Source organism: Sphaerodactylus townsendi, linkage group LG02 (genome assembly GCF_021028975.2).
Source record: "Sphaerodactylus townsendi isolate TG3544 linkage group LG02, MPM_Stown_v2.3, whole genome shotgun sequence".
NCBI lineage: Eukaryota > Metazoa > Chordata > Lepidosauria > Squamata > Sphaerodactylidae > Sphaerodactylus > Sphaerodactylus townsendi.
In genome coordinates this window covers 48,572,314-48,599,930 of record NC_059426.1, presented here as the reverse complement: position 1 = coordinate 48,599,930, position 27,617 = coordinate 48,572,314, and the positions used below count along the sequence as shown (strand labels likewise).

The 27,617-nt window shown below is 38.5% G+C and overlaps 1 protein-coding gene across 1 annotated transcript in view; it reads right to left on the bottom strand.

The window, feature by feature from the left end:
* Window positions 1-946: 946 nt before the first annotated feature.
* Window positions 947-27,617, bottom strand: part of LRP1B (LDL receptor related protein 1B) — a 353,740-nt gene continuing 327,069 nt past the window's right edge. Inside the window, exons 80-86 of the mRNA XM_048484494.1 lie at window positions 26,510-26,614; window positions 24,584-24,697; window positions 13,491-13,567; window positions 13,209-13,299; window positions 11,699-11,837; window positions 8,842-8,940; window positions 947-2,602 (exon numbers count right to left, since the gene is read on the bottom strand). Of these exons, the coding sequence (XP_048340451.1) occupies window positions 2,462-2,602; window positions 8,842-8,940; window positions 11,699-11,837; window positions 13,209-13,299; window positions 13,491-13,567; window positions 24,584-24,697; window positions 26,510-26,614 (766 nt within the window). The 3' untranslated portion in view covers window positions 947-2,461. The remainder of the gene's footprint in view (window positions 2,603-8,841; window positions 8,941-11,698; window positions 11,838-13,208; window positions 13,300-13,490; window positions 13,568-24,583; window positions 24,698-26,509; window positions 26,615-27,617) is intronic.

Here is a 27,617-nt window from a genome sequence, read left to right as displayed (position 1 = left end):
TTTAAATTGCTCGTAACTGGAGCACTGAAACCCTGCATTTGTATTCCTAACTGCATTGCAAATTGGCAGCCCAAACTGATGCTCTGTGTATGATTCCCTAGACAAATCCAGAGACTGGAGTTGTTAAGCATAACCATTTAAAAATCTGAAAGTTAGGTATTTGGAAGAAGAGTGGAGGATAGATTCAGCTCCCTTCATACACTTCCTCTGACAACTATTTTACCTTGCCAGAGTCCCCTTATTTTAAAAGGTTTCAAAGTTAGAACATGTCAACAATTTTTACTTCAGAATTATAAAGAGAGGGCCTTTCCCCACTTCCCTTAAGCCCCGCGCTACTCGAGGAGAGTAGCGCGGGGTCCCTCGGCACTCCCCACTGAGAGGGGCGGCGACAGCGCAGCCGCCCCGAAGCTGCTGCTGTCGCGCCCCTCAGCGCGCAGCATCCCAGGTGCTCTTCTCAACGGCGCCTTTTGATGGCGCCTTTTGATGGCCCCGCGCAGAGCGCGGGGTCGTGGGGACGGCCGGGCGCGCGCCTGGGATGCTGTGCGCTGAGAGCAGCGCGCGGCATAGAGGGGAAGGACAAAAGTGGGGAAAGGCCCAGAGAGAGAGAGAAATTTTACTTCAGATTTGTACTGAGGCTTGAGACAGATTCGACATTTCCTCCCTTTCCCCCTCCCTTTCCGTAGCATCTTGTGTTTTTGGAGTGGATATTAATTCTCTGTGTTTATATTCAAGAAGTTTTCTGCACAATAGTTAAACATGTAGAATTTCATTTGAGTAAGCAAAAGTCAACAATAAAGTATGTAACACTTCATTTACATTTTTTAGAAATATGGGCAAAATGACTGTTTAACCAAATGAAGCATACTGTCCGATTAAAAAAAAAGTTAATCAGGAACCTGACAAATTATGATATGCAAAACATTGTTCAAGCAAAACTGCACTGATATTACATGAATCAAATTCTTTTTAATAAAGGCCTCAACATGGCAAAGTTTAGAAATAGGTAGTATGCATGCATAGAGTACAGCAAAAAAATCTTTTATAAAACAGCTGTTATTTTTGCAATGTTTGTACAAAGGGAATAAAGAGCCACCACAAACATATTTAATCTGTTAGATTAATATATTAGGACAGCGAAAAATCAGTAATATGTAGCAGAGGGAACAAAAACCCCTCCAATTCTTTTTCTACATGAGTGTGAAGTCTTTTGTGCCTTTAAAGTTATATATATATATAAAAGATTTCTTTTTTTTGCAACCTAGAGAAATTGCAATACATATTTCTGTCACAATTAAAAAGGCAAATTGTATTGATTTTTGTTTTTGTTTTTATTCTTCATAACAACATAAAATTGGCTAATACCAGAGAAAGTGCTGGAAACCTGTTACATTTAACACTCTCCACCGCTGAGAATGTGGTTTGAGGTTTATTCAGGAAGGTTTAAAATTAATGAACAGTAGTTTTTAAATAATACTTTCAAAGATACAAAATGATGAAGATTGGGTGGGTGGGTTTCATATTTCTATATAAGAAGGTGGATTTTTCCTCCTCCTAAAAAGACCTTGTTAATGTGTGTGCTTATGGCTTTCTGTTCTCTTTACATCACAGGGGAGTTTATCTCATACAAATAATACATGTGGCTGAGTAAATAAATATATAATGTGTGTTGGCAATGCCCTCTTGTGCTCCAGATAGGCTATTGTACAAAGGACTGCAGAATAAGCCACGTCACACATCAGTTAAGGTCTTTCCTTTCGTAAGTTGTATATTACTAAATTCTATGCAGCTTTACTAAATATGAAGGATTTTTACATGATATATATGTTTACTATAGTATGGACAATCACTGTATCCCTCAAACTGAATAATCTGTGTTCATGCAGACCATTAGATGTTCTCTATAGTACTCATAGCTTGTTGGCATCCTAAAGCAAACTGTAAAAGCAAGTTATGTGTGATCTGTGAAATTAAGTGTCCTATTATTTCAAAGTTTTGAAGTGAATTTCTAAGGGGCACAAAGAGAGTAGATCATCCAATCAAACTTCCACCATTTAAAACAGAAACAAATTCACACACTGTACTACAGCTGTCGAACCATATCATGAAAAAGTGCAAGATCATCATCATTGATTAATTAAAACAAAAAAAGAGTTCATACAAAATAGATTGCTCATATTCACACTACAAAGGATTTTCTTAAATTTTAACAAATTCAATGTGTGTTATATCAGCAGCATTGCTGTAAATTGTACTGGTAGTACAGTTTTTTTTTCATAAAAATACCATACAAATGGTCAGTCAAGTCATCAGCTAAAGAAAAACCCAAAAAACCACCAACCAAACAGAAAAAAAAATTTCCAGAGGTAATGCTGATGCCCAAACAATTATAATACTGTTGGTACATAGAAAAGTAATCCTTATATTTTATACATTTATACAGTATACAAAAAGTTACAATTGATTATGCCACAGTCTCCCTTATTCCAATATCTATTTTCTTTGGAAGGAGCTCTTTCCTTTCATCAACACTTGCTAAGGAGTTTCGACAGTTTTGCCCATCCATGTACAACTTTGCGTACACTGGATTAGAGTAGTTTGTTGGCTGAAATGAGATAAAAATGTCACATGTCATTAAAGATTAGTTTAAGAACTGAGAAAATATTAATTTCACACAACATGCATGATGAGTGAAAACCAGGATTCTTTTATTAATGACTTAGACTCAAGCAAAACAGAAGTCAAATATTTTATGACACATGCTTTTGATACAATGTAATATGGGGGTGTGTGTATAAAAATTGTTTTATCCAATAATTGTTCATAATTATTTGTATGATTTAGTCTAGCTTATAAAAAATACAGTTTATAACATGCTGAATGGAAGGCCTGTTTAGCTGTAAACAAGAGAGTCCATGTAAAGATTATTGTTCAGTGCTGGTTAAAACTGAAAATTATTGTGGGGCATAAAGATACTAAGCATATAATGTGTTCTAAAATTATAACTTATTTTCAAATACTTGAGCAAACTAAGGCTGCAATCCCAAAATGGTGGGGAGGTGGGATTTGAAAAAGCATTGGAAGTCGTGGAAGGGTTGCCCAGGACCTGTGCCGCCTGGCACTGTGGTATGGAAGCCTGGAAGCATGGGATTCTTCTATGCCATCACTCCTGTACCACAGTCAGTCAGTCAGTTTTATTACGGCCATTAGGCCAGCAAAAAAGAGTAGAGAAGAACAAGAAAAAAGAAGAACAATAAACAAAAGAAAAATCGAATTTGTACAGAAATCCACGATACAAGTCTATACACAAAAAAATATCATCAGCTTGTAGCATTATTACGGTCACCCTCATGTGGTCTGGCTCTTGATTCCAACATGATTCTTCTCTTACTATATGCCAGCATACAAAATTTAGCTACCTGCTGAGATATAAGAGAAACTCGGTCTTCCAGCAAAATTCTCACAAGAACTGAATCGGAATTAACTCTAGTTAAATTTCTGTACTGGATAAACAATGGATGAATTAAAGCCTCCCTTTCCCCTTTATGGAGTTCACAATGCAATAAAATATGTAATACAGAGTCCACTTCCCCTGAGTTACAAACACATAGTCTCCTATGTCGTGGGATTTTTTGAAATCTGCCCATTAGATTGGCTGATGGAAAAGCATCAAAACGGGCCCTGGAAAAGGCCCAGCGGCATTTCGTAGATGTTATATTGGACAGGTAAGGGGCAGCCTGTACCACAGGAAGTTGAACTGGCATCCTCAGGGTACTCCAGGGGCTGGAGCTGACTTCAGCCTGGCACTGCTCTCTTTCAGCAGCAAAAAGGTAGGTAAGTTATGTTCACCTCCGGGCTTTCCTGGGAGAGCAAGGAGTTTCTCCTCCTCCCCTGGCACCTACACCACTGATTGCCTCTTTGGAGGCAGCACATCTTCATCATCCCTGGCTGCCACTCTACCATCCCCTCCCTTGGATTGGGCTGTAAAACAAATAATGGTTCAATATTGATGGCCTAATTCAGAAGGTATGCTACATCTACAGAGGGTCTTCTACACACACAAGAACTATTTCAAGAAAAATGAAATATCTACTTGCTTTCAAGAACTTGTGCAACCTCTTGCGTCAACACGAAAACTGCTACCTATGTGAATGGACTCTTGTGCAACCCCTTGCACAAGCATTTGTGGAAGAGCACTAATATTTATTTTCCTTCCACTCATTCACTTCAATTCAGCAATGTGCAAGTGGAAACATAAATGGATCTAGCACAGTTCAGCTTCTGCAAAATCTGCAACACCTAGTGCTTAGCTTATATAGTGTCCAGAAATTGCTTGTACAATACCTTAAGCAAAAAAGATATATTTTAACTTAAGCGAATGGGATGAAGTGCAAATTTCCCCCCCACATTTTCACTTGTGGAAGAAACCCTAACATATGCAGAAATCTCCCAGTGGACCCAAACCATTATTTCAGAAGTCTTCTTGATACAGGCTGGAAAAACATGTAGGATTCTGGGCATACACATGATTTTTTGGTCTCTACTTAAGTGGTGCAGCCTTGGTGGGAGGCGTCTAAGTGGTGAGCCCTTTGGACAGTGAGGGGAGGGTCCGGCGCTGGCTGTAAACCCAGCCCCAAGAGATACCACCTAGTGCGGGGCCAGAAAAAAACCCACCAGCCTGAATGCCCGGGGTTCCACTTGCTGCTCCCTCCCCCGCTGAAGCTCGTGCTGTTTGGGTGACTACGCGCCCCCCGCTGTGTATTTTTGGCGCCAAATACTGACCGTAGCACCTCCCAAAAAGGAGACGGGAGGGAAATGTGGGGGGAAGAGTACCCCAAATCCACCAGTACCAAAACTCTACTGGTAAGCCTCCACTTGCCCTAGCTGCCTAACTAGCAAAAACACCAGTTCAGTTTGCTCCAGATGTCGAAGAAGGCCGGAGCAACTGCGTGCTGCCTAATATATAGGGAGTGTGCTCCACCCCTTCAACTCGCACGCATCACACAATCAAGACAGGTGTAGCTCGGCTGCCCAGCAGGCCCTGGGCACACATGCTCACTGCTCTGGACCCCACCATATGCCCTGCGCCCTGTCGCAATTACGGCCTAGTTGATTCTAGTGCCGTTATTTCTGGCAAAGGAAGAGATAATTTAAGAAAAGATAACATCAATAACATGACCTTAAAAGAGACAACTTGAAGATTATTCTGCCTAGTTCTTAATTTCTTGTCATAAAGAGGTAAGTTTTAGACACGGGCATACCCACGTACTAAAATTAGGGGGAACAAGCACATGGCCTTGGGTGGGGGGAGGTCTGGGTTCAGATCAAAAAGAGGTATGAATGCTGCATAGGGTGAAGGGAGAAAAGGAATCTTCCCAAACTACAGAAGAGGTAGGGAAGAGCATCAAGAGGTCAGAGAGCAATACAAAAGTTTGTGTCACTTCTGGAGAAAAAGAAACTAATTAGAAAAGCACTCAACCTGCCCCGCGCTCCCGAAGAGGTACAGCCGTCAAGTAACGGGCGTGGAGTAGAATCCCCAGGTAGGCAAAAAAAATTGAGCCTCCCATACTGGCCTATTATATACTTATACTTGCATAAAATCACAATTTGGCAGCTGAATGTGTATCAGGTTTTCAAATGGTGACACAGAGTCTTTTAAAATAATATATAAAATTTTGTTCTACATGTTGACAACTGCAACTGAAAAAAAATTCTGAACATTTTTGTTTAACAACCTCACACAAGCAGCAATCTTGTTCCGGTACATCCATGAGAGGTTTGTTGCTCACTTCAACATGATCAAGACAGTCCCCTTTCTTCCAACTCAGCAAAGGGAACACAAGGAAATATATTTCTGACTATATGGACACACACATTTGCTCACTCAGCTCCATGGGTAGTACTGCGAACTATCATGTAGGATGAAACAGATGCTGGATGAAATGGGAAGAACGGAAGGGCTGAAAATACTAGCTTTCCCCTCCAGAAGAGTTTGATATTAATAGGAATAATACATCAGAGAGGAGGGAGAGAGCACCAGCTGGCTTTCCTCATTACAGCTGCAAAGGGGGAGCTGGCACGTACAAGCTCTTCTCCTGCCCCCCAGAAACAGAGCGGTGTGGAGTTATTCTCCACACGTTTCCTTGGGTAAGAAAGGTTCCTGTTGAAAACTCCATCCTGCAGATTTCCTCGATTGTAAGAGTGGAGACATTCTGGTGAGTGGTTAAAGGCGGTGGCGGCAACCTGGTCTTCTCTCACTCATCCTCTTCCAGGCCGGGAGTGGATGAACCACCAATGCCTGGCAATGCCACTCACTCTCACCACAGCTGTTATGTGAGGCGCCAGCATGCCTCTCTCCCCCCTGCTCCCAGGCATGCTGGAGGAACAGAGAGCCCACCTTATGGCATCCCCTGCCAGGTCTCTCTCAGCCCAGAGCCCCCTCTTTCCTCCAGCTCCCACTGTACTGAAAAGTTGCCATTTTTCAAAAAAAGGTGCTCAAGAGGTGTGCTCAGTCCCCTTGCTAACTACACCACAGGTTTTAGATTTGGAGCTAAAGGATTGTGTTTATTCTTAATTTCATTTTTCTCCTTCTCTGGAGATATTAGACAATTCTTACTCTCATTAATATTTATCCTTTTTGTGGTCTTAATTAAAAAATTACTCTCTAAATAAATAGAAATGGGTGGTTAGATTCCCCAAGTGGCTAAATTGGCATATCTGTAATAGCCACTGATGGTATCAAATGGTAAAAAGTTATTATTTTTCTATTGGAGATGGCAAAACTAAAAGGCTGAAGAGAACACATCATCATAGTTTAGCAGTGGCCTGGGAGTTGGGCCCAGTGGAAAATTCTACATCCTCTGTTGTAAAATGAAGATGCCTACAGGAACATTCTGCTGGACCAAGCTCTACTATTCCAATAGATATTATTTTTATTAAGTACATTTAGAATTACCTTGTTATACTGTGTTGCTAAGCTCACTTAACTGAAATAAAAGTTAAATGAGATCAGTCCAACTGTTTTAATTAAATGGAAAATCTTCAGAGGGGTGAATAAAAAGCTACCAGAAAGGTAGAAAGAATATTTCAATTTTGTACAAGATGATTTACTAGAGATGGCTAATTCATCATAATATTTACATTAAAACTATGCGTGAACACATCTGGGTATCTCTAATATATCTTTTGTTTATTTGAAAAATCATAAAAGCTTTTATTGAGTACTTGGACAGAGCACTTCAACTGAGACATAATGTACATAATTTACTACTTCTCACCAGTACGTTACTTTTGAGGGAAATTTAGGCTATGTAAATCAAGCCCTAACAAGTTTAGCAGTTTCAATGAGTCAGTGTAATTACTATGCATTAAGAGATTGCTGCTAACACTGTAATCTTAGAGACATTTATACAAGAATGAGTTTATTAAAATGTATTTGTTAAGTATGTGAGAGTCAGGATGCATGTTGCATGACGTAGTTATATACTTTGAAATTGGTTTGAACTGCACTGCTCAGGGTTGGATAAGCTATAAAAAGCCCTAAGAATACCTACTACATGCAGCTTCGCATGTATCTTTATATATCACATTAGGCGCTAAAAAATTAGTATCACTTGTCCATGTTTCTCTGGTAAACAATCATACATGAAACCACATTAAGATGACTGTAAATTAAATATATGGATATACGAACTGTTCTATATGAATATAATTAATACAATTTTATTGGAAGAGTGTTGAGATTTTTAGGACATAGGTAGTATCAATTAGAAGCATTTACATCCAACTGCAGTGCTTTAGCTCCATTAATTTAAGTATGGTTTTTGTGCATCTCCTTTAATTGAATTGTGTGTATTCTGCTCATTAATTGGTTTTCCTGCATTAAATAGTTCGGACATGATCCAAAATACAATTATGCATATGCAAATTGCAGACCTGCTCACTTGGGCACTGGATAGCATACTTCAGTTACCATTTGTACTTGTACAATATTACTGTAACTTTGGGAAAAAACTGTATACTTTTGAAGTTGTACTGTGCAGAGACATGTGCTCTGTAACCTAAATTGTGTATATATTGGTGTACAAATGATTAACTAATATTCAATTGTCAGTTGACACTAATTTAAGTGAACACTGGACTATTATTTATTTGTCCATCGTCTTCAGTTTCAGAAAAAAAGTTTGGCACAATTTGTGCATGCATTATCACTTACATAAAGGCATAGCTCAGTTCATTTGCCAGTTTATTCCACTGTGATAAAAGGTATTCCGTTAATTATGCATGCTTACTAACTGCCTGGTCTTACCCCTTCCCTTTAGCAGCTGCTAGGTGCAAGTGCAGATCTGTGCCAAAATAGCATCCTAATCCAAACAGATCACTGCGCTACTGGTTTCTGTGCCTGAACAGCCCTGCAACTATTAGCAGTGCAAGAATATACAGTTTATTGAAGGCAGGGCTCTTCTACTTAGTTTCTTCACCCCATTTCTAAGCAGTACCAATGGGAGTGATGGCAATTTCCCCAACCCAAAATACGATCAATTTCCTAGTGCATGTTTTCATGCTTTGAGATAGCAGAGAATCCTGCACTTTGCTGTCGCTGTTGAACAAAACAGGACGGAACTGTTACTTGGTTTGATTTATAACTGCTATTATAAAATGCAGTAACTTTGTTTCTATTTCCTTTTTGTTTTCAGTTATACATTTTATAACATGTCACACTAGTTACTCACAAATACATTATTTACTAAATGCTGTATGTTTTACCAAGAACCTTTTATAACCCTAACTAGGGCATCATGATAGAATGAGTATGGAAAATGAATTACAATTATAATTTCTCACCCCTGCTGTTAGAGGTCCTTTCAGATCAGAGTTTAAGTAGATTGGAGGTGCTGTGTGAGGAAGCTTGAAGACTGTGGTCCCTCCCCCAATATACCTGGCCTGTATTTAAACAGAGGAATTATTTGCATTTTAGTTTCTTTTCTTAAAATAGTTCATTTCCCCCCTACAATTTGAAATACTGGCAATACTCTTTTAAGGCAGTAACAGAATATGGTTGAGCTTCCAACAAATGTGATCTATAGTATTTCAGTTTCTCTGCCCATTTCCCCTGTCAATGTACCTCTAGCAATTTCATACCTGCAAATTCCCACTTACCAAATCATCAGTTTCCTGCTTGATACAGAAAATGCAAACATACACACACAAAGGCTTACTCATGGGGCAGTCCTATTATTACCACAGAAGCTATGAAATCTTGACAAAGATGAGCATAGATGCTGAAATCCCCCAGAATCATAAATCTGAAGGTGTCCAACACCAAACTATTGACCACTTCCAACAGCTCAGCCAGAGAGCTCTGTGAGATCTTAACCTGCCTCTGGAACCCAATGCTAGGTAAGTGCTATCAAAGCTGAACACTGCATACCAGGAAATCTGCAAAAAAGAGAAAATCTCTACATCGACACACACACTTCCAATCCCCTATGATGCAGAAATTAACATCTGTGTGGTCTTCAGGGAGGTCTAATCCTGGTTATAACAAAGCCAGAAGCTTGCCAGTGCAGAATGCACATTTCTGAGACCCTGCATTCAGCAACAGCAGGGTATTCAATTCAATTCTTTTTTTTTTCAATTCAATTTTAATTTATACCCCGTCCTATTCCCAAAGGATATTGTTCAGATACTGGAAAAAGAAAACTCATTGTAATTGCAGAAGTGCTACCAGAGGAATTAATACTTTGGTGAACACCATGGAGACAGCTGTGAACCTGAATCATAGTACTCTGTACTGGAAACATTTGTCGTCATACAAAACGCTAGCTATCTCCAAGTGCATTAGTTGCATTGGAACATATTTGCGGTAGAGGGATGAATGCAAGAAAGTCCTGAGACTGATTTCAGTGTCTCAACCTGAGAAGAAATATCTTCTTCAGAAATCCGTTAAGTCTTTTCAAATTTAGGTTCACCTGTGTCCTTTTTAAAAAATTTTTAAAAAAGATCCATAACATTTCCAGAGGAGTACACCTTTTTCACCAGAAATTGGACAATATTGCCTTTGGATGGTATGATCACATCAACCACATAATTCTGTCAGTTTATCCTTAAAAAAAGATATTTTGAACGACCTTGAAGAAACACTGCATAAACAACCATAGGCAACCTTCTCTCCTGTAAGATGTGAACAGATTTGACAAAGTAATTAAGAAAAAAATCCACTCTTGTAACAGTTTTCCAACTGAATTAGCCCGGTTTCAATTGGTCTCCCCTCCCCCACAGTTTAAAAGAGATTTATTGGCTACAAATTTATTTCCCAGTTCAGTTCAACATGACGATTATGAATTTTAAAGTTGTTCACAGTCTGGGAGACACATGTCTAAAGGACCATCTGTCTTCACGTGTCCCAGCTACCTTATTCAGCTTGCCACCTTCTAAATGTTCTTTGATTTAACGCCTGGCATCACCTGGGGCTTGTATTTTCTGTACTTCATGGAACAGGTTTCCTGAGGAGATGTGGAGTACCATCAGCCTTGGACATTTTCAGGAGGCTCTGGTAGGCTATTATATTCACTGAAGCTTTTAATGAAGTTTAAACTGCAGGCATTGTATTTATACTGAAGGTGGGTCTTGATGGTTATTTGTGAGTCTTTATGGTTACTTGACAAAATGCAGGCTGTAAATGTTTCAATCAATCAATCAATCAATCAATCAATCAATCAATCAATCAATCAATCAATCAATCAATCTACCTTCCCTTGAAATGATAAAAGTTTATTTGGATAATCTGGAATGACTATAAGAGTTATATGACAACCAATGCTAGACTATCCTGGGACACAGCGGTTACTACAGTGATGTACAAATCTGAGTCCTCTTCACCCAGGGCAAAGGGTAGAAGGCCATTTATGCAGGCAGCTTCAGAATCTACTTATAGCAGCTCTACTTAATCCCTTTTTAGATGCCCCTGTCCATAGAAAGAGGCAGGACTGGGCAAATAAAGCAGCTTCCTCGTGTCCTCCAGTCTTAGCAGAGAGGTTATAGTTTAGAGCAGGAGAAGTTTGATTGCATAGGTACTACAAGGTAGGCTGTGCAGGTTAGGTTTTCTTCTCAGCACTGCCACTCTATCCAATCTTCTACTGGTTTGAGAGGAACACTGTCAAAGCAACATGCTTAGTGGTATGGTGAACCCATCAAGCCAGGACACTTTTGAAGGGAACTCTCTGTCCACATTGTGGTGACATTTCCTGTTGTGAAGATGTCAGATGGAGAATAAAGTCAGAAAGAAAAATAGGAAAAAAAACTTTTGTCGTAACTAGTAAATGTGATCTTGAAAAAAGCTGCTTGAAAACCTGATGACTGGCTATGGTAGTCTGGGGAAAGAGGATTCAGATGCAAGAGGAATCTCAAGAAGCAAGAATGCCCCCTGGGGAGAAGAGACAGTTTCATTACAGGCTTTATGTAAATTAAATGAATCAAAGATCATTATTAGTACAGATTTTCAAAAACACTAGACACACAGTATTTACCAAATATACTGCTGTTTGCTAATTGGTATTTAGAACATAGAGCTGGTTATCTGCGCATACTGCATCAAGAGGTGTTTTTCATGTATGACATAAAAATAATGACATTTCACTATTTTTATAATACATAATTCTTTGATTATGAAAACAAATGACAAATAGGTATTTAATATTACCTTGTCTGGATTTAATGTGAAATCTGAAAGGCCCCTTTCAGTGTGGTTATGACCCACCTCATACATATTGTATGATGGGTTACCAATTTCTACATTGATTCCTCCATTTATTATTGGCTGTCTTCGGATTGTTTTTGTCCTACAATATACCAAAGAAAAAAATAGTGAATATATTCCAGTCTGTATGGCTTATATGCATTAAAGTATATTTTTTTCAGTTGTCAAGCACAATCTGCAATCCTGAAAACATTAACATGAAAAATGTTTTTTTTTCCCAGATACAGTTTTTAGGGATTGGTAAGGATATAAATTTCCCACTTATAAATGAAAAAAATGCATTCTCAACTACAATCACAACTTAAGTGCAGTTTTCACCATTTTCTGTTTTAGATGATATGCTCCTTGAGAACAAGGACCTGGTTATTTTGCCCAGGATAGCTGAATGATAGTAAAGATGAATAAGCAATTACTATGGATATTCCATTTAGGCTTTGCTAAGGGCCTCCTCCATCCATTCCCCTTTTAAAGTCTTCTATATGTTAACATTATGCGGCAGTGTAAGCACAAGTTAAGCGTGCAGGATTTCAAGGGGCCTTTTGGGTTTCAGTAGGAGAGTGGGGCAACAAAACGACATTCTATTGATGGTAATCCTTCCATCAACAGAAATGTTTGGCACAAGCCAAGTCAGTACAGTGTTCAACCGTTAAAATTAGTCAGAATTTTAAAACGCTTTATTCTAAGAATGCACAGAATTATTTGTATGCAAAAGAATATATATATTTGTTTGGGGAGGGGGGGTCCCACAAGAATGAAGTGCATGAAACACCACATCCTAATGACAGTTTTTTAGACACAAGAGGGGATTCTCATAGGGCATCATTTTATTCCCTGAGCAGGGCTTTGCCCCGCTCTCCTCCCTTGACCTACAGCAAAATCTGCTTTCACATACAACATGAGAAGTCTGCATATTGAAAGCCTAAGGAGGGATGATACAACCTTACTGTACAAATTACAGGTGTTTTAGGTTATGAAAGTTAGGTACTATCATCACAACCTAACAATGTGCTGAATGTGATAAATGGTGGAATATAAAGAAGTAATGCCACAAACACTGAATTCATGAGATGGTTTCAGCTGAGTTGTCAGCAGGTCAGAAATCCAGCAAACATGAGGCTACCCAAGTCCTATATATTTTGAATGCAGTTAGGGTCAGACATAGAACAGGACTATGCTGTTAGGACTTTGAGTCAATTAGTCTAAATGGAATCTCATTGGCAAGGAAACACACACCTTCTGCTGGAGAAATGTAATTGGGAATTCCCATGGGGATAAATTTTTCAGATTATTTCCACACAGCATTCTAAAATACGACATGGCTGAAATTATCTCCATCTTGTTACCCTTGTCTAAAGTGCTGCATTTGTTATATAGAACTTTACTATAGTGATTATTCTCATGTACAGCCTTCTTTCTTGGACAGAAGTTAAGGATACAAGAAGAAATTCCTTACCTTCGCTTTCTTTTACAAAGGAGTAAACCGATTACCAATGTAGTGATCAGGGTCACCAAAAGAACAAGAGGGACTATGATTGCAATACTTCCTGCAACAAATAATAGAAAGTGTAATGTGTAATGACATTTGTTCATTGTTCATCAGCCATTATCTACCCCTTTCCCCCTCTACTACTTCTGTAATTTTCCTACCATAACAACTGTATCTTTTTTTACACAAGAGAATTCCATACACCAACAGCAATTATAAAAAATAAACTGTTAACGTAAAACAACTTACTAGTACTTATATTGTCAGACTTGCTGCTCTTGGGAGCCGGCCTTTCACACTGCGTACCTGCCCAGTTGGTAGAACATCTAAAACAATCCAGTTAAAATTTTAGAAAAAAGATTAGTTCATGCTGACAACTAATACAACTATTAAACACACTAAGCACAGCTTGCATGAATGACAAAGACATGTTCCACTGTGAACAAATGTTACTCCACCATAATGCAATGTTAATATCTTGAGTATTTTTCTTTTAATAATTTTCAAAAACATATACTATAGGTTATATAACTGTCATATTGTAACACAATTTGTGTCCATTTGTGAGGTCATAAAACTACAATAAATACTGAAAGCAAAATCTACGTATAATGATTTATAGTTGCCATTATAGTAGAGACAATAATTATTTACTATGCAAGAGGTTCCAAAATTACTGATACAATGACTTTCATTTCAATTTTACCTTCATCTGCTTTTATAAGCTGTTGTTACTTAAATGGATTGACTTTAATTTAACAAAAGAACCAAATTAGGAATTCCTGAAACATAGTATCGTCACACTAGCATTTATTTCTGTTCTTGTGTAATAACTGCATTTATGCATAGACCACAATTAAAATGAATAACATAAGAACATAAGAACAAGCCTGCTGGATCAGACCAGAGTCCATCTAGTCCAGCACTCTGCTACTTGCAGTGGCCTACCAGATGCCTTTGGGAGCTCACCATATAAAAAGGAAAAACCCCTAAACCCTTATTTAAAATATAATACTCAGAAATGACCTCCTTGTTTTGCTTGTCTGTTAAAGTTAATACTGGGGTTGTAATTAATTTAGTCAGTAATGTTAACAAATGAGCTATATAAATTGATATCATTTTTTTGATCAACAAAATGGGGGACCTGATTAATTAGGCAGCCATGCCCAGGATTATATACTTTAATAAGTTAGCTGTTTATAATTCAATTACTTTTAAATATAGAAATGGCAGATGCCTCATGCAGGAAGCCATTTTTTTAAACAGCATCTGCAGCAAAATATACAGCAGCTGGGAATAAGTAGGGCTCCTTCCGCACACGCAAAATAATGCGTTTTCAAACCACTTTCACAACTGTTTGCAAGTGGATTTTGCTATTCCGCACAGCTTCAAAGAACACTGAAAGCAGTTTGAAAGTGCATGATTCTGCATGTGCGGAATGAGCCTAGAAGTCTTGGGGGGAAGGGATATGGGTGGCGCTGGAAAACCCAGAACTGATGTCTAACCTATCTTGGAATCAACTGAAGCTCTATGGTAAAATCCATTTTGTACCAAAATCAATGTCAAGCTGTCACTCAATAATATTTTTTCAGTATTTTTCTCCTGCTGGCTGCAAGAACAGCTGTAGGAAACATGGGGAAATGGCAAGTCTACATACACATGTAATCTAAAACACATAGAATGGCTTTTCCTCCCCAAAATATAGTTTGGTTCATATGCAAATATGATGAACATTTTCAAATTAGTTAGGTTAATATTTATAACCAAGTAAAAGGAAACATATAGAATAGTTTATCTTATTTTATTCATTTATACTAGGCTTGGTAAATACCCTAAAAGGCCTCCTGGCATCCAAGCTTGGTGAGCTTTGCTTCTGGGGGTGGGTGGGGGGAGTGAGATGAGAGAGTTCTGAGAAAACTCAGCCAGCAGAGCTATCTGCCTAAACTGTACTTTCAAACATACCATTTCTGAGGAGAGTGGTTGCAGTCAGTGTATGGAAAATTGGCTTGCTCTACTGTGTGACAGCTACTGTGCTGTGTATGAAAGTAAAGTAATAATCAGACTGAGTGAACTGGTGGAGGGTTATTGTGGGGCCCAAGCTGAAGTGGCCTAGGGAGGAATATATCTTCCAGAGAGATGGAAGAATAATTCCTGAGGCCAGTAGTTTGGAGTATTTGGGGTTTTGCTTTATTTTCCTCCAGAAAGAGTGATTTATATTTTATTTTAGGGTTTTCTGAGACTTGTGAGGGTACTGTGTGAAGTGCCAGCCTGAGTTAGACCCTGAGTGTGTAATCCATTAGCTACAACAATATCATCAATACTCTATTAAACAAAAATATAACATCTAGGCTAACTGTGAAACTGAACAAACTTATTAAGCCAGTGCCTAAACCAAATTCTGCATTTATCTGCCAAAACTCTTTTGTAAATATATTTTTTCTGCCTTATATTTTTCTACCCTCCAAGTTATTTATCTCCATTCCATTAGCTTGTCTGTTCAATCAAACTTTGATTCTGTTTAAGTTTAAAATCTGCCTTACTATTATTTTGTGTGATTTATTAAAGGGTTTGCCTAGAAAGGTTATATTAATGGGTATTCTTCACCTTCTGGGTCAGTTACAGGGCTGAGGGAAAGTGCTTCAGTTTTACCACAAACTACCATTTCTTAAGCAAATCAGTCCCTAAAGGAAAAAAGACAGGAGAAATCTGCCAAAACAGACTAGTGAGTGGTTTTCCTGCTTCAGTGAGTTGAGAAGGGGTCTGTCACACATACATACATATTTTAATATTCAAAAGCACAATTCTGAAAAAGTTGTTAAAAGACAGTTGTATATCTACATGTGATTTTTCTTCTCATAGTTTTTCACTATCCAAAATAAAAATATGGCCCCAGAAAATCTGTTCCAATTGAAATAATCTGATTAATCAAAACATCCACTGAAAGTGTTCTTATTAGAAGCTTCCTACTGAATAGGGACTTTCTATTTTGGATATAACAGGCAATTGCAGGTTTTTAATACCATGTTTCCCTGAAAATAAGCCCCATCATGATTTTTCATGATTTTTGGAGGATATAAGCCCTCCAAAAGTAAGTCCTACCGGTAGTTACAAATCACAATCACGGACAATGCCCTGTGCTCCCTGCCAATGAGGATGCAGTTTGTGTCACATGTAATCAAGAGGCTAACAGGTTTCCAAAAGCCTGTCTTAATGAATTGTGAAGGTACCGTATCTCCCCGAATATAAGCCCTACCCCGAAAATAAGCCCTAATGCATTTTTGGTGCAAAAATTAATTTAAGACCCTGTCTTTTTTTCAAGGAAACACGGTAGTAAAAGTTGCTATTACTAAAAACATCTAGTAATACTAGAAAGACTGAATTTATACAGAATGTTTCATTAATGATTATATAATTATTATTTTAGCACCCTGAAAGTTTAACTTTTATACCAGTCACTTTAGCTAGAGAATCATATTGTTGTTGCAATCTATTGGCCAGGGAGTAAATCTGTTATATCAAGTATTGTTGCAGGGCATTAGTAAAGTGCTACAGATGGCCATTAGGAACAGCCAAAGATGGAAAGGTAGGGAAAAAATTATGCACAAAATATGGAATAAGAGCTAATTTCACTACTACACATTTTTTACTGTGAAAAAGCAATCCAGTACATAATCAAAGGAATCTGGAAAAGAGACTTTAAACCATATACAAATCTCAGTATCTTTAAAACAGAGACTACAAGCCAACCAATTCATTATTTTCTTCAGTTTTTTTCAGGCCCTAGAGAAAGGTGACAGATATGGTCTTGTGACAGCTTTCAATCCTGTGAAATATTTTGAATGGAAGAAAGATATTTTGCAAGGAATTTTTTTTGCTACCTGAGTCTTTTTAAATGAAAAAGCAAGAACTGAGTCAGATAATTTTACAGTTCACCTTATCAAAATAACGTAAGGAAAACAGGCAATGATAGATTAAAAATGTACCTGTGATATTATTTTGTTAATGCTTAAATATTACAGCATGTTCAAAGTCAAGAAAGAAAACAAACTAGTAAAATTGCCATAGCTGTTGCTTTAGTACAATCTATTTTACAAATTGTGATGATACACAATAAAATTTCCTCAGGTAAAAAGTTTCATTAAAGTCAAAAACAGAGAATACAGTAATGTATTATTAAATTTACTGTTCAAGTCAAAAGATGTTAACACTCCGTGAACCACACATTTGATGAGTTTAGCATTATAACATTATCTCATTTTTTACATCTAAAAAGTTAATTTTAAAGTACAGTGTATCATATTAATAGCAAAGAAAACTGTTTCTGGCCATTTCTGCACGGCCAGCGAGCGGGGGTGCATCGACATAAATTATGCCGATGTTGAGACCATTTGCACAGATGAGTCCTGGTAAGGAAACAGGCAAAGAGCACAGCAACTTTGCAGGCCCTGCCTTGCCATCCCCAGCCACAGCTTACCGCGCCTCCTGCTGGCTGCCATCGTGTTGTGGAGGCCAGGGGACATGCCCCCCCACCAGAAACAGATGCCAGGGCAGCGTATCCCCTACCCTCCACAATGCGACAGCTGGGGAAGGTGGGAGGGAAATGCCACCTTCCACCTGCTGCCATTCACATGGCAGTGGGTGGAAGATGCCACTTTTGAAAAACCTCGCTCGTGGAGCAAGGTTCAAAAGTGGCGTTTCCACACCGCTAGGGCTGTGTGAACTCTGCCTGTGCTGAAACAGCCTCTGTCTATAATCTTTTATCATGTTATCATGTCACTGTAGTTGTGTTTCCATCTCATGTAAGCATTTTCTGGTAAAACATGTCTTAACATCAAGTCTGTTTCTAACTCCCATAGTTTATCTCTATATTTATCTTTACGTAAGTATTGAATAATACAGAGAATCTTTAAGTTTAAAAAATTAGCAGACTTTTTCTATTAAGAAGTTTTTCCAAATGCTGTTATTATGATTGCATAAGTAAAAAGTACAGTGGAACCTCGGTTTTCATTGCCTTCAGTTTTCATCGGTTTCGGTTTTCATTGATTTTTTCAGTGAAAAATGTGTCTCGGTTTTCATTGATTTGCAGTAAGACGCAGGGATTTGTGGAGACAAATCCAGAGACACCCGGAGAAAGCTGTGGAGACACTTGGACAAAGCTGTTTCAGGCCATGTCTGCAACTTGTTTAATTACAATGACTTGCCCCATTTCAGACAAATCTTAAAGAGGCGTCAGAAACAGACCTCTTTGAACAGCTTTCTGGTGCAACATTGGTCCACTGGCTCTGAAGCTGATCCTCGTGTTATTGTTTGTTACTGTTTTCAGCATTAAACACTGTTTATTCACAAAAAATGTGTTTTTGGTATGTTTTTTGGAGTGCCTAAAACGGATTAATTGGATTTACGTTGATTCCTATTGAAAAGTTTGTCTCAGTTTTTCATCAGTTTCAGTTTTCATTGATTCTTTTCGAACGGATTACCAAAGAAAACCGAGGTTCCACTGTAATGGGTGAATTGCTATTATATATAATGTTGAAGGATTCAACAGACATACTTAGAACTGAACTGTTTAGTATAAGTTTTGCTCTAGAATACAGGTGTGGTGTTAGGTAGATGGACCGAGTTTTTTTCTCATTACTTCTAATACTCGTGCCTCTTTTCATCCCCATGCAGTTTTCCACCCTCAAATATATGGCATTTATTGGATCAGCGAATCCAATAACTCATCTGCTATTGTAATGTAAGTGCTTCCTAGAAAATCATGAACTGTGCAAACCAAAGGGTGGAGTCTGACGCCGCACTGGAAGTGGTGGAAGGGTAGCGCTGGCATCTGTGCCACCAGCACCTTGCAAAGTGGCATGGATGCCAGCACTGAGGGACTTATCTTGGTGGCTGGTTGCTGCAACACCCAAACCTGAAAGCTGGGCCCTTCAGCAGCATGGAGGCGGCATTCCAGGGGTGCTCCCAATTCACTTTCACGCCAGGAATGCCCCCTCACAGTGCTGCATACTTACACCGCCAGAAAGTTATTTTTCACTATGGGCTTTCTTGGGGGGAAAAGGAGTTTCTCCTTCTCCTCTGGCACCCACACTCTTTGGAGTTAGTGCAGTGGCGCAATCCCCCAACACTGCTCTACTGTGCCCTGTCCCTTCGTATTGGGCTGCCCAAATTCAATTCCTTCTTCCCCAAGGCTAGCAATGCAGGTGGTTTATGACCTCTGGCACCAGCTTACCACAAATGGACCAGCCCAAATTGTTAGAATCCAAGGATGTGTAGGTATGTGTGTTTATACTAAGTCAGAAAATGAATGAAATAATGCTATGGATACCTGGATGATAAAGGGAAATTCTGAGTAAACTCAGCAGCTCTTACAGATCTCCAAAAAAATGCACTACATTTGAAGTTAAAAGTAACTTATCTTGTACATATTTTACAGAAATTTTACAGAAGTCTATTCAATAGAGCCTTATCACAGGAAAGTGCTTCCTACAATTACATTAGTCATGATGTATGTATGGTAGACTTATCATTTGCTAGCATCAGGCAAACTCCAGCTCCTGCTCTCAGCCTCTCACTTAGGGAAATTTTTAGATCATTGCCTGGAAGTGACATCACATTCCTCCAAATCTTTAACTCCTCATAACACAAATGTAGCCTTTTCCAAATCACCCCATTTCCAAAACAAATCCAGGTTACTTCATTAAATTTCGGCTATCAGCTAATTCCCCCTTTTTGATGGCCACTTTGATGTAGTAAGGGGGTTTGTTTGCGTCAGAAAAGCTGAGAGCAATAACAAAAGGAGTTTAGACCCTATCAAGACTCCTAGCAGAGTCACTCAAGGTGAAATGGTCACAGATGAGACACCAGATTAAGATGTATTCACCCCTTCAGGAATCAGTGACCACATCAGCAGAAGAGAATGGATAGTTCCATTGGTGATGGGAGTACAGGTAATGGCCAGAAGCACCTGTGGAAGGTGACTCTGATGGAGGTTCTACCATAGACAATGGTAGTGAAACTTCAGCTAACCCTGGTTAGTGCTGCACAGAAGAAGGAACTGATCATCTTTTACCTTAAGGGGGCAGTGGGAGATGGGCCCTACCCTTTTGGGGTCCCATAGAATTGAACACCCTGAAGCAAAGTTCCCCAAACCTGGATGGTGTCATCCAGAGACTCTCCTGAAGATACCCTGAAAGTTTTGTGACTGTACCTTCAGAAATGTGCACTTTACAGCCCTCTACCAGAAATTCCCCATTGACTGAAATGCAGCTAAGTCACTGCAGAACAAAGAATCTTGGGCAAATTTCTGGGGGTGCCTGCAAGGGGCGCATTTTTAGATGTATCAGCACCAAATTATGAGGATATGATCAGGTGACTGTCCTGATGATACCCACCAAGTTTGGTACAGTTTGGTTCAGGGGGGCCAATGGTATGGACCCTCAAAGAGGGTGCTCCTATCCCCCATTGTTTCCAAAGGGGATGGGGCTACACCTTTCAAAGTCCATAATGAGAGGAAGACCCAACATGAGATGGATTGATGCAATTAAAAAAAACACATGGTTTTCATTTTTTCAAGATCAATGCAAGACTATTAATGATAGGATGTTTTGGAGAACATTAATTCATAAACTGGAAGCAACTGATGACACATAGCACACACAATAACTGCATTGTTTACTCCTTTCCATCTTTTTATTCACTTGAAGTAGGTTGATTTCTTTCGAATGAGATGACTTTTACAAATCAAATCAAATGAATGACTCGATTCATGTAAAATGGAGATGGTACTATTGGAAGCAATTTTATTTTTTTATAAGTGAAAGACAGTCATTGTTCTGTATCTTTAAAATGATCATGGGTAGCCATTTCCAAATGAAGCCTTTTGAATTCCTTTGGCACAGTCTTCAAAATCAACAGTACACAGTACAGGGAGCATACCCACATACTGATTTGATAAGTAATATAGAGATCTGTGAATCACAACAAATCTATTTCATTACATTCCCTCACAACTGTTTGTGTCTTGTCTCACAAAATACACTCTTGCGTAGGGCTGGTTTAGATACTTTGTCACCCTAAGGAGATACTCCTGTTGATTCCCCTTATGACACTGCTGGTTGGGTCCAAACTCAGAGTAGGATTGGCTGCCAGTGGTATGTGCCGGAGGGAATGCTTGTTGCTTTTGCTCCACTGATGGCCAGAAGCTAACAAAATTTGTGCAACTTCCCCAACTGTGGCAGTGGCTATGGCTTGATATCACAGAACTTGCCTGGGCTATGAGTCAGCTTCTACACAAGTTGCATGACTTAGCCAAGTCTGGCAAGTGGCCACCTGATTGATTTGCTACCACACAACTTTTGCATCTTAACCAGATTTTTCCCAGAGAGAGGTTGCAGGGTGGGGGGGGGAGAAGGAGAGAAAACTGAGGGCCAGTATGGTGTAAGGATTCATGGGTCAGCCTAGGACTTGGTAGACCCATTCAAATCCCACTCTGCTATGGAAACATGCTGGGGGTTTTTGGGCCAGTCACCCTTTCTCAGCCTAATCTACCTCAGAGGGTTGTTGTGAAGATAAAATGGAAAAGAAGAGAATGATGTAAGTTGTTTTGGGTTCCCACTGGGAGACATGTGGGATATGTAGGAACAGATAACAGAAATGTTGGTTGGTGACTGGGAAAGAGAGAAGGAAGGAGGGAAAGGGATATGAAGGCTGCCAGAAGGAGAGAAAGGGGTCAGGGATGCAAAGGGAAATAAAGTGACCTCTGCAAGTCCATGTGGGATTCCAACTCGTTTTCATCTATAGCCCAGTTCAGGTAAAATATTTTAAATTAGGTTTGCTTTTTCACATTTAATTCAGGGGAACTAACTTGCCTTAACACCATGGAAACTGTTTAACTATAAACCTGACTGTGGATGTCAACTCATACTATAATTTTACAAATCAATAACTCATGAGGGAAGTCAGGCTATATATTAATTGTGCAAATCATCTTTTGATCTATATAAGACTCTGTAATAGGACAGAATGTGACAGTGCATTCATATGAAATGCATTTGTGATAGCTGTCATCTTGATGTCAGTGTTAAGTGGTTTACAGGGAGTTGCAGATTAAAAACCCTTTAAAAATATTCTGGGATAAAATTGTTCTCTGTAGCGGCGGCGGTGGGGGGTTCCTGTAAAGGAGCTACAACTTTATCCTTCTAAAACTTTGTGATAGGGACATTAGAAAACAATAACCCCAGAGCACAGCTACTAGCACCTGTAAACAAAACCACCCAGTCATAAAGCTATTCCTGAAAAATAACTCATTGCCGCTAGGGTGCATAATTATCCCAACCAGTGTAATGTATTGGGATAACAAATGCTTTAGCAATTTTCGTAAAAGAAAATTAATCCATCAGATAAGTATTAATTAATCCAGGGAAATATTGAAATTTTACTGTTGTCTGCAAGTGCAAAAAGGATGGGTTTTAATGGACATTTCCCTTACCACAAACAGATAAATGACAGCCATAAAAAAACCCATCCAAATGCCAACATTGCAATTAATAATGATAGGTTTTTTAAATTGACAGTTTATGTTGATTTTCTGACACCATGATTCATAGTTTGGCAACAAAAAGTCAATTCTGAAGCCAAAAGCGTGCATTTTGCCTGGTGATGGTAGAAATGTGGAACTGAGCCTTTTGGTTATGCTTCCCAAATACTATTTATGTATGATGTTCACATATTTGTTGTGTGGTTTTTAAAATACTTGTATTACAACTCCATATCAAGGACAGATATTTACACAGAGAACACGCCATGAGTGCCTGGGTGGTTACAAGCATGGGATCAGACAGCACAATCAGATCAGACTGTAGCATATACATCTAGACGTCATATTTAGTTACCACTTGCTTCAGAGTAGATGTTTGATAAACTACAGAACAATTCTGGATTGCCTTCCAAAGAATATGTAAGGTTGCATAGCACTATCCCATCTTGATCAAATTTATCCTGGGAAGACTATATAGTAGACATACCACAGACTGTCAAGCTTGTCTAATGTAGTAGTTTGTGAATCTTTGTCTAGTCTAAGAACTTTCTTCACCAATAGACACTACACAAAAGAAAATCCTATTTGTCACAGTTATGACTTAATGGAACTAGAAAGTCTCTCTGAACAGTGTCTGAAAGATGACATAATCATGAACATAACATAAACATAAAAGCCAGTTTAAATGATAAAGCTGAAACCAGGAAATGCTTGTGTGGCACTGCCTTCACATGGTGCTACCATATTTGTTCACTGTGTGGATTGAAGATACAGTACTTCCATGTCAATATACACCAGAACATGTGGCATCAATGCTCTCCATGTTCATGGACCAATCATGTGGTCAGCAGCTTTCCAACTCTATGCCCCCAATGTAGAACTACTACATTGTAGAAGATATTCATACAGCAGTCATTATTTTGGAATCTTTAAAATTGTGTGCTATATACATAATGAAATACAACATGAAGCAAGCTTAAATTCCTTTATTATAATACGTTTAACTATGTTTAATGTTGGATTCTGTCATGTGTCAGTAGAGGAATAAAAGAGTTAAGATAGCTCTTCTTATTAAAGTACCAGATCTTGTCTGACTTATTTTCAGATTATGCTATACAAGTGCAACTTCATTTCCTGGTAGACAATAATATTTTTTCCAGGAAATAGATCTGAATTCTTCTTGAAAGACCAAATGAAGCAAAACTGCACACTAACAGTGCAATCCTAAAGAGAGTTTCGCCAGTCTAAGCCTACTAAAATGAATGGGCTTAAACTGGGGTAAACTCTCTTTAGGACTGCACTGCTGAAGTCAGTAAAAAAGTTAAGAGTTTGTTGATGTCTATGGTAATTGATTTTTAACAATTATTTTCATATTACATTTATAAAGATGCTTATTGCTTAGACAGCTGATAAACTGCTTGTTCAATTATCTTGTACTTCCTAGTACAGTAGTGTCAGATTTTTAAAAAATCAAATGTTTGTTCAGTGTAACATTTTTCTAAAATTCAAGCTATTTAAAAGTAGGGTTATTTAGCAAACCGCCTGATATGTTACATTATTTTCACAGTGTTGATAAATAGTAGTATAAAATTTCACTTCTAATTATATGGCAATGCTTTACCCCAGACACTATATTTTAACACTCTCATTAGCAAAACTACAAAAAGCTGTATTTTATTACACAAATGAACCCTGAGATTAAGTATAAATTGTGAAATGTATATGGATATGCATGATGTGAACCAATGAACTGTGGCCTGAAATGATGTCACAAAATGCGCAGCATTAAGTGGAAGGTTAAACCTACTTGCATCTTGGTTCATTAAACGCAGTTAAAGTGCAAATTCCCTCATTCTGACAGTAGTAATCACAAGGGTTCACTTTCTGGTCACAGCGCTGACTTTTAAACCCCACAGAGCATCTGCAGAATTTCAGTAAAATACAGCTAAATAAATAAATATTCTGCCTTTTGCTGAACATGATTTAAATGCATATATACAATTATGGTAAGATGAACAATAAGGAAAAATGCTGGGCACTCTTACAGAGAAGTCTGATCTCATATTACTATAAAATCTTTATTGAAAGCTTTGGGCACAACCACAGTGCCTCTGCAAAGAAAGAACAACACAAGCCAAAACAAAGTCCACTTGCCCTCCTCACTGCCTTTCGAGCATGTAGACAAGCACATAAAACAATGCTTCAGTCATTACCAATAATGGAAGATCTATGCACATCACCCTAGCTGTCTTGACCCATCGTTCTCATCTCAGCCCTGAGCATGATTAACTTATATCTTCCCAAGATGAAAGGCCAGATATTGATAAAGAGGAGCACATGGTTCTCCGCTTTCTGATAGTGGTCCAATTGCTGCACACCAGAAGAGGGTACCAGGGATGTATTAAGCCTCATGCTCATCCTTCCACATGCAAGTCTAGCCATATAAGAATGGATCATGCTCAATGAATACAGTCCTGGTCTACTGACATCAAATGACATTTTGGATTCCTACAGTAATATGCCATAAAGAGACTCTCTGGCTTCAGCCATTAGTTTTCAACAGTAATGAAAATAATAAAATATATTGTTAACCTTTTTCATCACAAAGTGGTTTCTTTCGACCAAGATAATCAAGCATAATGGTGCAACATACATTGAAATTGTGCACCTTCATTTCAAATGTGGTTGATGTGTGCTTACATCATGATCTATTCACAAGCCTAGAATTCACACGTATATGTGACTAAAATGAGCCAGCTTGTGGTGGGAGTTGTGGCAGGGGGATTCCAAACAGAGACTCCATCTCACAGCTGTAATCTTCAAATATCTTTATTTTAAGCAATCCTATTGCCAGTAGTATCATGAAGATATATGCGGCAGCTGCTGAATGTATTCAAAAGAGTGTACATAAATTAACGACTATCAGCCCCATTGCAGGGGGGGGGGGCAAAAAGCTTGAGGGAGGGGCACAGCCTTGTGCTGGCACATTTGCCCTCCCCAGGACCCTTACCCTGGCAGAGGAGGCAGATGTACCAGTGGCTGCCTGACCCTCAGTCCTGCAGCTACAAAACCTGGAGGACTAGGCTGTGGTGGGGCTATGGTAGTGTCCTAATTGGATGCTAGTGTAGGAGGACGTGGTGGGGTATTCCTGGGAGTGGAGTCAACAATAGTTAGCTCTCCGGGTTTAGGACTGAAAGCGTGGCACCCCAGCCCTCAGACTAGCTCTATGGAGGGATTTCTAGTGGCAGCGGGGGTGAGGGAGCATTTTTTGCTTCCTGTACTGCCAGAGAGCCTATAGGCCAGTTAACCCTGATTTCAGGATCCACTTCAAAATTTGGCTTATAAATGACTTTAAAATGGCAAAACCTAATTATAGGAATTAAAATAGCCATACTAGAAATATATGTAAATTATCACAGAACTGTCAGTTAATGTGTGTACAATTTCATCAGCTGCCATTTCACTTAAATACATATGTTAATATCTGCACATAAATTTAAGGGGGGGACAAACAGCTGTCACAAATATCAGATATTAACATAATTAAAAATGACAGTCACTCTTGTATCATGTTCAGCTAAATAATGCAAATTTGCAGAAGTGAGAAAACCTGGAACACCAAATATTTCGTTGCCACAATATAATTTGTGCAAAAAAATCAGAAAATATGATACTAGGAATTCTTTCGATACTAAGATATACCAGTGACGATCAGATACAGTATTATACTCACATGCAAACAGGTATATTGGTCTCTGGGTCCAACTGACATATACCTCCATTGTAGCAATAACCATCACATAACTGACAACTGGATGCAACCTTTCCATTTGTGCAGCTGCAGTGAAAAATATAATTTTAAATGCATTAAAGCTGACTGCTAGTGTTTATGATGTCATTAGTTAAATATCCTAGATTAAAGAAGATGTTACGGAGATATCTCTCAGATATAGTTACATTATCAGTTATTTAGTTTACATGTTCAAGGGAAGAAAAAGGCAATGCCAGGTTAGATTAGAGAGTTTTAGAAAATCTCTTCTTCAATGAAATTTTAGAACCATTCATTTTAGGGATTAGATCTTATCACTCCACAAAAAAAAAGCATGGTGAGTTACTCTAGCATCTGTCAATTTTTAAATCAATGTGATATGAAAATAATGGACTTACTCATGGTCAGATTTCAAGAGCACAAGTATTTATGTATCAGATTTGTATCATGTATCAGATTTGAGTGTAATTTTTTTGGTGGAGGGAAGCAGAAATATGAGTGATTTTCATCTGCTTCTAAAAGTGCAATCCTAACGAGAGTTACTACAGTCTAAGCCCACTGAAATGAATAGGCTTAGACTGAAGTAACTCTTCTTAGAATTGCATGACATATCTTCATTGCCCAATTTTTTGTCAGCATATTATAAGCACAACATTTATTTTAAATGTATATAGGTACCACCATAGACAAGTGAAAAAGTTTCTCCAAATTTGAAAATTCCTAATGGAAACAGTTACATCAAAACAAAATGATCTGGCACCTTTAATTGTAACACTACTAGGGCATGAGATTGTGAGAAACACAGCCCATGTTGTCAAACACAACTGACAAAATGAGCTGAATTTCACAAAAGTTGATCCTCTAACAAATTTGTTGGTCTTAGATGTCACAAGATTTCTGGTCATCTTACAGTTGACAAGTCGATTATGTTCCTTGCCACAAAACACACAAACAAAGCATTCAGTTTCTAGTTCCATGAATTTAAGATTCTGTTTATGGTAGAAATGTACTACAGTGAGCCATGGACTTGCTGGCTCTAGAAGGCCACATAATAATACTAAAAGAAAGACCC